This window comes from Rhyacophila brunnea, unplaced genomic scaffold (genome assembly GCF_057557595.1).
Source record: "Rhyacophila brunnea isolate RB1 unplaced genomic scaffold, BYU_Rbru_1.0 scaffold_24, whole genome shotgun sequence".
In the NCBI taxonomy this organism is placed as follows: Eukaryota; Metazoa; Arthropoda; class Insecta; order Trichoptera; family Rhyacophilidae; genus Rhyacophila; species Rhyacophila brunnea.
The window spans coordinates 2,783,814-2,799,766 of NW_028232904.1; the positions used below are offsets into that span (position 1 = coordinate 2,783,814).

At 35.0% G+C, this 15,953-nt stretch overlaps 1 protein-coding gene across 3 annotated transcripts in view; it reads left to right on the plus strand.

Annotated features, from left to right (window-relative positions):
- Positions 1 to 15,953, plus strand: part of LOC147068881 (ATP-binding cassette sub-family C member 4-like) — a 91,577-nt gene that overhangs the window by 67,365 nt on the left and 8,259 nt on the right. For all 3 annotated transcript variants that reach the window (XM_085951100.1, XM_085951098.1, XM_085951099.1), the window contains 6 exons: positions 1,177 to 1,283; positions 2,561 to 2,684; positions 3,554 to 3,724; positions 5,107 to 5,234; positions 6,184 to 6,306; positions 14,839 to 14,961. In XM_085951100.1, the coding sequence (XP_085807226.1) occupies positions 1,177 to 1,283; positions 2,561 to 2,684; positions 3,554 to 3,724; positions 5,107 to 5,234; positions 6,184 to 6,306; positions 14,839 to 14,961 (776 nt within the window). The remainder of the gene's footprint in view (positions 1 to 1,176; positions 1,284 to 2,560; positions 2,685 to 3,553; positions 3,725 to 5,106; positions 5,235 to 6,183; positions 6,307 to 14,838; positions 14,962 to 15,953) is intronic.

Below are 15,953 nucleotides of genomic sequence, written 5' to 3' on the forward strand. Positions count from 1 at the left end.
ACGATTCACATGGATCGTTATATGCAATCGTTGAACTTAAACGAAAATTACACGTAACGATTCAGGTACCAATTCTATCAACGATTGTTTTCATTAATTTATAGCATAGTAGGTACATCAATGACTTAATATCGTCACTGTTCTGGCAGAAAACACTAATTCGAAAAATGACGTATTGAGTTTGTACCAAAATGTTCCTTATTTCAAACTTTACCGTCTGGAAACCTTCTTAATAAATAAACAGTCTTTATTTTAAAGTCACCCTTTTTACGATTACTTAATAAACTCACATGATCGACCATCATTTCAAACATTTTAACAACTTTCTTCACTCATAGCGTGATGACATGCTGCTTGGTACACTCTCTTATCCCATTATTACTCCTAAAGTACCCACACCTATAAAGTAGTCACACCCGGTATCCATCGCAAACATCAGCTGTTCTCGAAGCTCACTATATGGCTCTGAGCTTTCGTAAGGTGCCATTATTCGTTACCGTAAAGCATAATTGTCGAGGAGTGAAGGTATACTGTTATGATTCGACATAAATAGTGCACACTAAGTGTTGTCAGTTTTTGACCTAAGAATACAATTTGTAGATTGTGCTCGCTAGTTTTTAAAACTCTATTAAACCCTGCCTAACCAAACCATAATAGTTTAGGTATGCTATGGACAATCCGATAAAAATACTGCACACTTTTTCAGTCACACTTATTTATTTTCGTTGAACTAAAAATACATAATATCGGCACTATTCTGGCAGAAGACACTAATTCGAAAAAATGACATATTGAGTTAGTTATACCAAAATGTTCCTTATTTCAAACTTTACCGTCTCGAAACCTTTTTAATAAATAAACAGTCTTTATTTTAAAGTCATTTTTTTACGATTACTTAATAAACTCACATGATAGACCATTTCAAACATTTTAACAACTGCAAAGTCAAATTACTCAAAACTAGTATTCTCCAGTTAGTGTGTTCTGCCAGAACAGAGACGAATGTCATTGAGGTACATACATTACTTGAAATCACCTCAGATGATTATGTATCGACTAGAAAAAATCATAGTTGAAAAAAAACACCAAGCTCGACGGGATTTGAACCCGTATGAACGTATTATAATTGAAGACAATTATATTATTATGATTAGTAATTTTACCTTTTTTCCACAGCAAGGAGTCCAGTATTTTCACACCTGGCGGCATCTTTAAATGGCATTACAACCATCAGAGCGTCGAATGCCTCTCAGAGACTGGTCTCAGAATTTGATGTTTACCAGGTAACTTGATAACAAGTCTTGTCTGCGATCTGCATAATTCAGACGTCTTCAAGATTTTTTTTATTATACTAACAAATTAACCTCTCAAATTAGTATACATCATCGCCCTGTCACCATCTCTTTGTAATACATTCACGTGTATGTTCCGTCTTACCTTAGTACTATTAAGGCGATACTTCAGTGAAACGGCAAATAATTTTCAACTATAGGCGCGACGAAATTTTGGACTCGCTGGCATTCGAAGAGAGAACGTCGAGCTGGGAACACGTCAATTTGTTGCGACGGGGGTATTAATTCTTAAATCGTGTAAAGATGACTAAAAACGTTACCCATTTACTTTAAAAAGAATGCATGTCAATGAATATATTATTATTGTTACTAATAGAACAATAAATGGACGCATGTTGGATTTATATGACAAATTATATTTCGGTCGACATGCGTCATTTGCACCCGCGACCCGCAATCCGCGCATCGCCTAGCCACGATCTTTTTAGACCGTGCCTCAACTGTGGTATAGCCTTAATATAGTACTCTTTCTTCCTCTCTCTCACATACACATTTACGTATGTTTTCTCTAACTACACCCCTTTTAATATTTCATCTCCGTGTCTTAGTCTCTCCACATATTATTAAGTTCAGGGCTCGAAATGGAGTTCATAAAATCCCCAAAATTATAGCTCTTGTGGAAAAATTATTTTGAAAAACAAATAATCGAACACACTTATTTTTATAAAATGTATTTAGGTATATATTTATCTAAGTATGTAAATATTTTCGTAAAATTATCGAGCGCTCCGGTTTGTAAAATTTTCCATTTCGAGCGCTGATTATGTTTTATCTATACAACTAAGCTCTCTCCATACGTTTACATTTCCTATCTCTCTCTCTAACCCTGCGCATCTATTATGTATATACATAAGACTGCTTTCGGCCGCTATCCAGGGTAGGAAAGTATCCAAGTATTAGCACTTATTGTAACAATTACAAAAAGTTAGTTGTAATTATTGTTACAATAAGTGCTATGTTTTAACGGCACCTCTCTTGCCTGTGATAAATTTTAGAGTGAGATAGACAGTTTTGATAGTTCAGACGGCTAACTTATTGTAATTGTTACAATAAGTGTTAATATTTCGATACTTCCCTACCCTAGTCAGCTGCCGTAAAGGCCAAAAGCAGTATTGTCTATAGAATAGATGCACTGATCTAAAATTAGACCAAGAAAACTTTGTTATGGCAATGTGCCTTTCTAATATCGACTATCAACATTTTTTCAGGATGTACATACGTCAACCTGGTATCAGTATATCGCGTGCAGTTCTACTCTTGGATTCTGGCTGGACATCATTTGCTGTATCTTCCTTGCTATTGTCACGTACTCCTTCATCATCATCGACATAGGTAAATTCATTCAATATTTTCTTAGTATCATAATCGGTAACCTGTGACCTTATGCTAGTCGAGATTGGATACATATTTAACAAACGAGATTGAGAACTGAAATTTGGCAGGAATATAGCTATCAACCTTCGTTTTGAACAAAAAAGTCCTCGTCAAAATGTGTAAAATTTATTTTATTATTTCATCTATTAAAATTTTACAAATGTACAATTTAATTTTTCTGGTATGCTAATAGCCTCTTATCACCCACGGAAATTTCTTTATAACATCATTGGCTCGTTTTTTACATCCTAAAAGCTTATATAATCTAAAGATTTCATTGATATCAAACAGATGTCACTGCCTAATTAAAATAAGCGTAATTAGTAAATATTATTTTTCTACCATCAATATATTTTAGCGGTTAATGCATTATAGTACATAATTAAATGATTTCTTTACTTGTCATGGTTAGTGATGGAATTCTATCGAGTTTTTGCGACTATTACTATTAAGGTAAACGCTAAATATTCTATTAGTAATCAGTCTTTGCCACTGCTGGCCATGAAACCAGCATAAATACATTGATGTTACATTCTTAAATCTTGTGAATTATTCGTTCAATAAAAATAACAGTTTATCGAATTATTGGCAAGTGCAAGTACGTTATAAAAAAAAATGGAGTGATCCTTACACCGGTTAGTAATTAAGGTACATAATTAATACTATGATTTAAAATACAAAAACCTATTGCCAAAAGCACCGTATAGCTTAGTGGTCAATGCACATAGGCGCAAATCTCGGGAGTGAAGGTTAGAATCCTGCTGGGTGGTTATATATTTCTCAGAAGTCTTCTCAATGTTTGTATGTACATAAATTAATATTTACAGGTAACTCTCCATCTGGAAACGTAGGCCTTGCCATTTCTCAGTCTTTGATCCTGACGGGCATGCTGCAGTTTGGAGTCAGGCAGGTTGCAGAGATCGTTTCGCAGATGACCAGCGTCGAAAGAGTGCTGCAGTACAATAAGATCGAACAAGAGAAGGGGCTGGACAAAGGAGGCAAGTGTCATTTAAAATATATTTATTTTCCGTGAAGTAAACATTAATTAGAATTTAAAACACAAAAGAAATAACTAATATCTAAATATGTTGACCAAAAGCCAAATGCCACCTATTTGACACTTGCATTCTGACGGTGCTTAATGTCCAAGGGTGGAGGTAAGCTGTTAAGGTTAGACATGAATAGTGCACGTTTAACATTGCCAGTCAAAGAAATGGATTTGGTTTCATTGAACTGAGTCTACAATTATTATGTGTAGATGGTGTTTGTCAGTTTTTTTAAATTCAATCACCTAAGCCGTGTATAATCCAAGCGAAAATAGATAATATCTAAAATTGTGCCAACAAAGCATACGTCATTTTAGATATTTTATAGATAGAAGAATATTTTTTATCGATTAAGGTTTGGGTAGCGGGGCTTAATGAATTTGAAATAACTAACCAACACCTCCTGTAATATCGTCTCTGTTCTGGCAGAACACACTAACTGGAGAATACTAGTTTTGAGTAATTTGACTTTGCAGTTGTTAAAATGTTTGAAATGGTCTATCATGTGAGTTTATTAAGTAATCGTAAAAAAATGACTTTAAAATAAAGACTGTTTATTTATTAAGAAAGTTTCGAGACGGTAAAGTTTGAAATAAGGAACATTTTGGTATAACTAACTCAATATGTCATTTTTTCGAATTAGTGTCTTCTGCCAGAATATTGACGATATTATGTATTTTTATTTCAACGAAAATAAATAAGTGTGACTGAAAAGTGTGCAGTATTTTTATCGGATCGCCCATAGCATACCTACCTAAACTATTATGGTCTGATTTAGGCAGGGTTTAATAGAATTTTAAAAACTAGCCAGCACAATCTGCAAATTGTATTCTTAGTTCAAAGACTGAAAACGCTTAGTGTGCACTATTATATATGTCGAATCTTAACAGTCTACCTCCACTTCTCGACAATTATGATTTACGGTAACGAATCATGACACCTTACGAAGGCTCAGAGCCATATACTGAGCTTCGAGAACAGCTGATGTTTGCGATGGATACCGGGTGTGACTAATTTAAGGGTGTGGGTACTTTAGGAGTAATACTGGGATAAGGGAGTGTACCAAGCAGCATGTCATCACGCTATGAGTGAAGAGGCGACGTTGAATCTGAAGAGAACTTCAACCTGGCTTGTCAGTTCTTTCAGCCAACCGGATTCAGGCATCTTGAAAAGCTGTTATGTTGAAGTTGGCCGAATGTTATCGAGGAGTAAGGGTGGTCTATTAATATTAGTACCTTGAAGGGGGTAGACGTTCTTTGGATCGCCAGGTCTTCGGATGTTATAAGTTACCGATTTTGAAACTAATAACCTCATATTGTATTTAAATTTTGTAGAGACGCCAACACCAGAAAAATGGCCAGTGGAGGGTGCTGTACAGTTCGACCACACATATATGAAATATAGCGATAACGACCCCCCTGTTCTGAAGGATCTCTATATTACCATTAAGAGCGGATGGAAAGTAAGTTGTACTTTCAATCAATGTTCCCTGTAAGGTGTGCGCGTGTGCGTGCGCACACCGACCAAAATGTGTCCGCACACATGTTTTCATCTCCCGCACAGTCATAACAACCTAACACAAAAATATCGTAAAAGAAAGTCTACTTTACCAGATTTAAGTTTTGCTTGAATGTACGAAACCATCACTTCATGCACAATAATAAATTCCTCGACTCATTTCTCGGAAGGCGAAGGTCCAGTGCGACTAACGCGAGCACGCAAGTGAAATTTTACGTCGAGTGGAATCACTATATCCGTCCCGTCTATCGCGTGTCAGAGTATGCGACAAGAAGATTTATGTATTTTAGTGTTTATCAATGACTACCAGTGTGCCGGGTCCAACAAAAACAACCCAACATACAAATATATCTTTTATCAACGAATACCTACTTTTTTTCTTTATTTCCTATTTATTTAATTTACGTTGTTAGTGTTATGATTACATAAAATCACTGAAATTAATAAATACCTTAAAAAATATAAGTTTTAATGAAACATTGTACGTGTGTGATTGTGGGGGGGGGGGCGGGCTGTAAATTTACCGCACGGGTGACACCAACCCTAGTTATGCCACTGCTCAAAAGAAAAATTAGAGGGAACGTTGCTATCAATGTGTTTATTTTATTTATTGCACTATAAAAATATACATGGCCAAATATATATAACAATGTGTATAACATGAAATCCTTAATTTATTATTTATTTATATTAATTCGATTAATAGTTTTAAAATTAAAAATTTCCTATATTAAAGAAAATTCAAACAGCGACACTGCCGGAGGAAAACTAAAGTTCGAATTGAATTAAGTTACTGAATGAATTCATAGATGTCAGTGTGTATATATAATAATATAATTTTCCATATTATATTGCATGAAATATTTAATAATATAATATAATTATTTTTACAGGTCGGTATAGTTGGCAGAACTGGCGCAGGAAAATCATCCCTAATATCAGCCCTCTTCAGGTTGGCTAAACTGGAAGGAGGGATCTACATTGACGGGGTGGAAACCAAGTCGATTGCTTTGCAGGCAAGTACCAATAATTGCCATTGAATTACTGCATGTTAATGTGATTGTGTGAATCGTCAAATATCCCGGAATACCTACAGCATCATAATAGAAAGCAAGTTTAAGTAAGTTACAACAAAAATCTTGGAGTGATCCGTGACGTCGGTTAGTAATTAAAGTAATATCTACTTTGATTAAAAATACAAAAGCTGATATTAGCTCAATTTGGAAAGCGCTTCAGTGAGTATTAAAAGCCATTAGTTAAAATGTGTCGCAATTAAGTATGACTCTTTCAGCATAGTGGTCTATGTGCGTGCGATACCCGAGAGATGCAGGTTCGATCCTGCGAGGGGGGGGTCTTTTTTTAACATAAATAGTGTATATTCAACTTTGCCAGTCATTTGTATTTATTTTTATTGAACTTAGACTACAATTTACAAATGGCGTTGGTCAGTTTTTAACAATCAATTAAACATTGCCTAAAACAAACCATAATAGTTTAGGTATGTTATGGGCGATTCGACAAACTTTTGCACACTTTTTCATTCATACTCATTTGTTATCGATAATTTAAGAATACATATTTATTACTCTCCGACAAGAAGATTTTGGCAAATGCCGGAAGGCGCTGTTGTCGACTAATACGTCAATTACATTGAGCTACTTTACGAGCTGTTTGTTGGCGAATTTAAAAGCGAGCGATTCAGCTACTGCGATTGTGATGATGACACACAAAACTTTCCATTCGCTGAGAAGCCACAAGCCAGCGACTATTTTGACAGAACGTAGTTCGTTTTTACCGGGAGGTTTCTACTACGCTCTACTGCGCAGACGCAGGCGTGTAGCGTGTAAAGTTGACCGGCTTTAAATTTTTCTCTGTAGATTGTTTACAATCTGCTTGTTAGCTTGTTCAATGATTACACTGGGTGACTTTACAGACAGATTGTAAATTCGCCAACAAACAGCTCGTAAACTAGCTCAATATAATTGACGCATAAATTGGAGAAGCTTGTAAGCTTATAATGGAATTGCGGTTAAAAATGGGAGGAGCTTCTTAGTTCACAGTTTTAACACGTACCCAAGAAGATGTTGTTCGAGTATAGAATTACACATGTTGTTGGCTAGTTTTTTTTTTAAAATTTATTAAGCCTTGCATAAACCAATCCATAGTCTCTGGATAAAAAAAAATATTATTCCAACTAACACCATCTGTAAATTGAAGACTTAGTTCAATGAAAACAAATACGTATGACTGACAAAGTTTATTGTGGACTGTCGGATCTTAACAGCCTACCTCCACCCTTCGCCACTGCAACATCTAATTATATTTCTTTTCTTCGTAGGCCGTAACCTTATGTAGGTAAAACCACTTCCTTTCCCTTTTTAATGCAATAAAGTTTTTTCTATCATAAAGATACTTTTTTCAAAAAGATTTTTTCTATTGGTTATAATATTATATTTTCTCAGAAGCTAATGAACATAAATATAGTAAACCCATATTACTAAATGTTTTAATAAATTATTTATGTTAATAGAAATGTCACATAATTCTCAAATGGTTTCTCCGATTTCCGCAAATTCTAAATTTGAAAATATTTTGACATGACAAAATAATAAAAGAATTCGACAAATTCGGGTCGCAAAAGAAAACAAATGAAAATCATTATCATGTTAGTTTGACAGATTATTACTAATGTCGTGTTTTCAGATCATATTTGTGTAGAAATTAGTGAGAAAATATCAATTTAAAATTTATTTAAACTCATACCGTTTGCCGACTTCAGATTTAAATAGTTTTGCAGAATAATAATTGTGATTTTTGTGTTTAGTGTTTTTAAAATGGTGTATGTTGAAGATATTAATTTAATTAATGTAGTCTTTGATAGGATAGTAGGTATATATTTTTATTTTAACATGTCGGAAAGTAATTTAAGTAATTGTTTTAAATTAATACGGTTTCCAAGGAAGTAAGCAGTGTTTTTGAATAGTCCCAGGGCAAAAAGGAGAGTGAGTATCGAAATTTAACTAAGTATGCCAAATTATTCTTCTGACCATAACGTACGACTAGCAATATAATATTCGAATCAAAATCATATCTGTGTGGTATAAAATTGTGATGGAAATTAGGGCTTGGTATCAGAATTAGAACTGTTCAATACTTTGGAAATAAAAGTAGAACTGTTGAATTTGAATTGAGTTTTTAATTTCTAAATGTAGAAACATATTATTTCATGCTATTATAACACTAAAAACCCCAACAAAACGTTTTTCGTGATTTTATCGAAATGGTGAATAACGCACAGGGGCTCTATGTTAGAACTTGCGAGTGCAAGCTTCCCGGTCGAGATGACGTCATATGACATCATTATGACGTACTACCGGAGTGATAATAGCATTCGAGAAAATAGCGAGTGGTCAGACAGCGGCGCTATTCATTGTCACCATACACATATAGGTGTATGATAATAATATTTTCTATGGTTATTCTGTGCGCGGTCGGCATGCCTCGAGCGTGACGACACAATTACGTCATCTCGTCTGGTGCCACACGAGACGAGAGTTAGGAAATCGCGGTGCAGATCTACTTTTGATACTGTACGACACATTTATTATATTACAAGTCGTTTATTTTGTAGTTTTGATAATGGTGATCATGGCTCCCACAAAGGGGGGGCTGACAGGGCTCTAGCCTGGGGGCCCGGGCTTAAGGGGGGTCAGGAGTGACCGACCAGCCAAGTGTGATAAACACACATCACAAAATTGCACTAATAGTAAAAACTGTCGCTTCACTTCAAGCATACTTTTTTTTCCGACCATGTCCGATCCTAGTAAGATCATATGGGCCTCCACAGAGTAGAGGTTTGTATTAACAGATTTTGTTTTTTTACGAGAAATGGATGTCAGCCACTTGCTCAACCTATTAGGTACTCGTACATACCCTGACTCACACACAAATTGAAAAATAATATGTGCACTTGCCAGACCCAGGATTCGAACCTGAGACCCACGGCGTGACCGTGGGTGGCTTCACTTCAAGCATACTAACATTTCAAAATAAATGCACTTGTGCGATGCAATTTTCGATTATTGTTTCTCTCTCCACAATTCAAATGGGGGTATTGAAAATACAAAAAAATCGTTATAAATACCCTAAATTACACTAATTGTATTACACAACTGTAGATCATCACACTGACTTTAACCTTAGCGATATGTAGGGGGGTCCGCCGAAGATATTAGCCTAGAAGCCCATTCAAGATGTGGGGGCCATGATGGTGATACAACCGAAATAGCTATTTTGTAGACTTTAATATAATTTATATAATCATATTATGTAAATGTTGTCAGCGTTAAAAAAATAATGATTTCCTAAAATCCTAATAAAAAAATGAGAGACTAAGAAGACAACGTGTATAAGTGCATATATGGCGAAGATCAGTATGAAATTGAAAATTAATAATATCTGCGTTCGCTTGAGTTTCGGCTTACGGCATCTTCAGGTACTATGCATACAACGATAGGTTACGCACAACCATTGCCGACTGAAGAGAAAGCCGATACATTCACGACTGGTCCTACCTTTCCGCCCCTCCCGTTGTCTATGGATAACCTGTCCTGTTCTATAGAATCTTTAGAGTGCTCATACTGATGCGTCTGTCGTGTTCATTTGTTAGAGTATTCTTAGTTTCAGATTATTTTAACGTATCTTGGAGTTCATCTGATTTAGTGGTTATTACAAATCGATATTTACAGCTGTCTTGATACAGGGAATGGTTTGATTTGGATTAAATGATAAATAATACACTAGCATTAATACACCTTTTACAAATATAATGCATAGATCAATGCTACATATTTTTTGGAAATTGATATCACCACTGGTTTTTGTGTGAAGGACTAGTCTGACTTTGACAGTTGATGAATAACAGGAATGTATATTATATATTTATAAATAATACTGATAGTTAATATATTTCATTGAGATTTTTTTTATAATTCAATTTGAAACGAGAAAGGGCGAATCAATATGTCAAGCAATCAGGGATCTAATTTTGACAGCTTAAGAGTGGACCACTCGTTGCTTGTGCAAAAAGTTATGCTCAGGCTTTATTAATCTAAAGATGGCGGTGGAATAACTCATATTCTCGAAATGTAAATTAATGATGCGCGTGTTTGTTTAACATTTCTATCTGGAAAGCGTCTATTAGTGAATGTTTCAGACCATTAGGATTATTAACGAAAAAGTGACCAGACCGCCCCCAAATGTTAATAGAATATATATTTTTTTCCTGACTATAGCTGATCCTAATAAGATCATATGGACTTCTACAGAGTTGAGGTTTGTATTGTACAGATTTTGTTTTTACGATAAATGGATGTCAGCCAACAAAAATTGAAAAACAATATGTGTACTTGCCAGATCCATGATTCTAACCCTGGACCCACGACGCGATAGGCCGACGCTTAAGCCGTGCGGTCATCGTAGGTGAAAAAGTCATCGTATTTATTTATTTATTTAAAAAAGACACATTGAGCATAATATATAACAAATTATTAATTCAAGACGTTCACTACATGATATTTAGAATAAAAAGTACAGAAAAATCAACTTAGTCGAGAAAAAAACAAATTAATCAATAAAATAGAATTTTAAAAACAAAATACATAACGGATCGTTAAAAATGTCTACATCTCTAGGGAATGCATTGACCAGCCGCACAGCCCTCGCTATTTGTGCCTGGTGAGCCTGACATATTGTGAGGAAACAGCTTTCACCCAAAATAAGTCATGGCTGTGACCACGTATGTAATTGACGTATTATCATACGTGTACCTACATAATTTTAATTCTCTATTTATACCTACGGGAAATACAGCGACAACGTCTTTCGAGTGTCATAAAAAGTTACGTAAAAACTTGACAGAAAAACGCTGCAGATGTAAGGTTATGTTATACCTGTTAAATAGTATGAAGATATCCACAAACGTTACCAACTAAAAATGATCAACATTGTTGATAATGTGTCAAACAACACGTGTATTCTGACTAGGATAAAGAGCAGTTTGGCATTGGAACCTAATATTAATATATAAAATCGGTTAGCAAAAGAAAACAAATGACAATCATTTGTCTAAATATGGTCTAAATCGATAAGTTTGACTGATTAGTACTAGTGTCTTGTTTTCGGATTATATTTGTGTAGTGATTAGTGAGAAAATATTCATTTATAGTTAGTTTAAACTCATACCGTTTGTCGATTTCAGATTTAAATAGTTTTACAGAATAATAATTGTGATTAGTGATATATCTTGTGAGTGTATAGAAAGTATTAAATGACATTGAAGACTTATTCAGGCAACTTGACTGGAATGACAAAGGGATCCCCATAAATGGGAGAATACCTGAGTCATCTGGGCTTTGCCGATGACATATTAATTTTCTTGCAAGACTCAGAAGACCTCCAAAGCAGAATGCAGGAACTCGCTAAAGTAAGCAACAAAGTAGGCTTGAAAATAACTGTAACAAAGACGAAAGTCATGTTCAACTGCTTTGCGGGCCAAAAAGAGATCCTCATCAATGGCACTCAGCTCGAACAGGAGAAAAGATTTCTCTATCTGGGACAACAAGTGTCTATAGATGGATGTATATTTGATGAAATTGTTCGCAGAGTAAAGCTAGGCTGGAGTGCTTTTGGCCGCCTGAATAATTTCTTCAAAAGTGACCTTCCACTGTGTCTAAAGCGCAAAGTGTTCAACCAGTGTGTGCTTCCCGTAATCACATATGCGTGTGAAACATGGACACTAAGTAAAAGAGAGATCCAGAAACTTAGTGTAGCACAACGTGGTATGGAGAGGTGCATGCTGGGCATAACGCGAAAGGAATGAGTGGATAAGGAAGCAGACAAGGGTTTGCGATGTGATAGATTTCATTAAAAGCCTCAAATGAAGATAGGCTGGACACATAGCTGGAAGAAGAGACAATCGTTGGACAAATTTAGTCATCCAGTGGTATCCAAGAGGTACAAAACTTCCGCAAGGTAGACCTAGAGGCCGCTGGATCGATGAAATGATAAAGTTCTGCGGAATCCAGAGGACCGAGAGAAGTGGAAGCAGCTTGAAGAGGCCTTCATCCAGCAGTGCATAGATTCAGGCTGATGATGACGATAATAGAATCTCTCTCTGTTAATGACGTGTATGTCACTTGTGCCCCTTGGATTCTTACTCTTAATTATTGTTTTCATAACAACATAATATTTGATTTGTGCTTCAGATGAATTCGTGGAACACCGAATGATAACCAGTGTATTTAAAATGAAACTGTTTTTTATTAGTGACGTCTGTATTTTATTGATAGATTGTCTTTAATTATTTTTCCTCGTAATAAGCCACAGGTAAACACGTGCCATTTTTTGCTCGTTTTGCTAAGAAATTTGCATAATATGATTATTATCGTTACGGTGTACCCACTTGATGTTTATTCAATGAATGACTGCCGATATTATCAATTTATTATAATATGTAGTCATATTATAGTGTTTATAATGTCGTCAATTTGGCGAGAATATCATCATCATCATCGGGGACGCGACAACCCGGTGTGGGTCTTGGCCTCCTCCAACAGCTCGCTCCACCTGTCCCTATCCAGTGTGGCCGTTTTCCAATTTGGTACCCCTAGAACACGGCAGTCCAACCAGCGAATCTTTGGCCTGCCTCTTCTTCTACGCCCGATTGGATTGCCGGACATCACTCTCTTTGCCGGTTCATTGTCATTCATACGGTGCACATGACCTAGCCATCGCAGTCTCCCAACCTTCATTGATTGAACTGCGCTGCAATCTTCGTACAGCCCGTAGAGCTCAGCATTATATATTTTCCTCCAATTGGTGCCGTCCCTGATCGGTCCATATATACGGCGGAGAATTTTTCTTTCAAAAATGTTCAGGGCTCGTTCATTTCGCAGAGTTAATGTCCAGGTTTCCGATGCGTAGGTGAGCACTGGCTTTACAAGTGTCTTGTAAAGAGTGCTTTTAGTTCGGCGAGATAGTATGCAGGACTTAAAATGTCTTAACAGGCCAAAGTAGCATTTATTCGCAGACATGATTCTCTTGTTGATTTCTTCTGTAATATCATTATGTCGAGTTACAAGAGATCCAAGGTCTATGAAACTTGGCCAAAATATGCATATTATATTATAGTATTTCGTGCGACCCTTATTATTTATAGTCTAGTATAGGGATTGCAATATCAGAATAAGTGGTAAATTGAACCAGTTTATTTTGAAAACACCTCAGAAACTCAGGCATTTAATAATTATTGATACCTTGATTTAAAACACGAAGACCGATAGCTAATATTAACGCAATTTGATAATCATTTCATGTAAGAAATACTAGTTAAATACGTCGTAATTAAGTAGGATACCCGTAGCTTAATTGGTAATGCACATTGGTGCGAATCCAGTGGTTAATGGTTCAAGTTTTTTTTCTTTCAAAAAAGATTTTTTCTAGTAGGTATATTCTGAGGTGTATTATGTATATTCAATAGTAATAAAATGTTACACTCTTAAATCTTGTGAATTATTCGTTGAATAAAAGAAATGGTTTATTATAATATTATTTTGACTGGATGACCATCGTCAAGAGCTTTTTCTAACTCATCTGTCTAATAATATTTTAACAGAAAATTATTTATTTATGTAATTTATGAATAATAATTTATGAAATTCCGTTTTAAAGCTTTTTTAACGAGTTTTTTTCGCGAGAAATTCATTGATAATTGGGTATTCAAGAAATTCGAAATTTTGTAAAATTAATTTCTCTTATCGATCACAGCCCATACTCTTAGAGCGGAATGCAGAAACATTTGTCATAACTAAAATTTCCTTAGCAGAAAACACGATGCAGAAACATTGTCCTTAGTTAAAATCACGTTCGTTTTTTCTATTGAAAATAATACCATATTTAAAAATTCTCTTTCCTATAGTTTAGGTAAATTATTTTATCATTGTTAAACGATGACAAAAATATGACAACTGTACTTTATAATTGCAATAACTATAAATACATATTAATATTTAATTATAATACTCTTATGTTTCCGTTATCAGTCATTATACGTGATTCTACAGGCACCGCAAAATATTTTTTTAACATGGTAATACTAGCGTCAAGTGTCATTCTATCATCTGGCATCTTGTATTTCTGCGGGTTGGCGTATAAAAGTAAAATAATATTCTGCAAGTACATGCCAAACGAATTAACACTATCAATATCCATATTGAGATACATTGTCAAATGAATTTGAGTGGATGGACTGTTTTATAGACATGCGAATTTATTTTGACAGCAGCTGTCAGTGGTAAATGGTAATACAGAAGGGGGCGTGTTTATAACAAAAGTAGTCTAACTCTATACTCATAATTGTCTATAGTTAAGTCATGCTTTTCGGCGACTTATCCTTAGGATCGAAATCTTAGATTGTGAACGCCGCTCTTAGTTCAACATCTTACTATTTTCTGACATAGTGTTTTCAACATATTTTTTTTACATTTCAGGATCTTCGCTCCAGGATTTCCATCATCCCCCAAGAGCCGGTTCTGTTCTCCGCGACGGTTCGCTACAACTTGGATCCCTTCAACATTTACGATGACGCTGCTCTCTGGCGGTCACTCGAAGCGGTAACATTAGACATATTTTTTTTTAATTTTTTCAATCGAATACTTATTTTTAAACAACCGGTTAATATGCGCAGATTTTTACGATAACGTAATATTATTATCATAATAATTGATCTGTAAATTAATGTATTACAGATATGTAAATGCACATACTAATTTATCTTTAATATTATGAATACTAGTCGCAGCCACTTTCGATCCACTGGCGGATCGCATCGAAGACATTTTCTCGCTGTCCCAACTGTTCTAGATCCATCAGCCTTTCGTTGTTAAAATTCAAAAATATTTATTATTACAAAGTTTTTCTTAGTTCGTATTCTTATTTGTCCGGTACAAATCTTGCAATCGATTTTTAACCAACTTCCCGACTAGCTAGACATTTGAAACTTTTAGAATATATCAGAACATGTTTACAATGCATTCTTTTAATACTTTTGGCCATTTTTAAGCAGAATTGAATTCATTTGCAGTTAATTCTGTTTTGTATGGAAAGTCATTATTGTTGGTTGCTAAGGGGGCCCTAGTAGTAGTAATGTCAAAATGACATTTCAGTACTTATTCTATATTTATTCAGTATTTCCATCAAGTACAAAAAAAAAGAATTGTCAAGTTTCTATGATTCAACAGAAAATTTAAAAACGTGGTATGTAAAAAGTTCTTTTTATATTATTGAAAATCGATTGCAAGATTTGTACTGGATAAACAACCACCGGACAAACAAGAATACGAGCTAAGAAAAACGTGGTAAAAAAAAAATAGACACATTTACTTACAATTTCCCTATATAACTAAGGTATCATTACTGTAGTCTGAAAGTTAGAAGACGTCTATATTAATTGTCTATATACATTTACTAATGTACGGGGTGTGAATGCTATTTACATCCTCAAGTAGTAGTGCAGGAGTCAGTAGGGTGCAGGTAGGATGTTAAGATTCGCCATAAATAGTGCATATTAAACCCTGCCTGAACCAAACCATAATAGTTTTGGTAT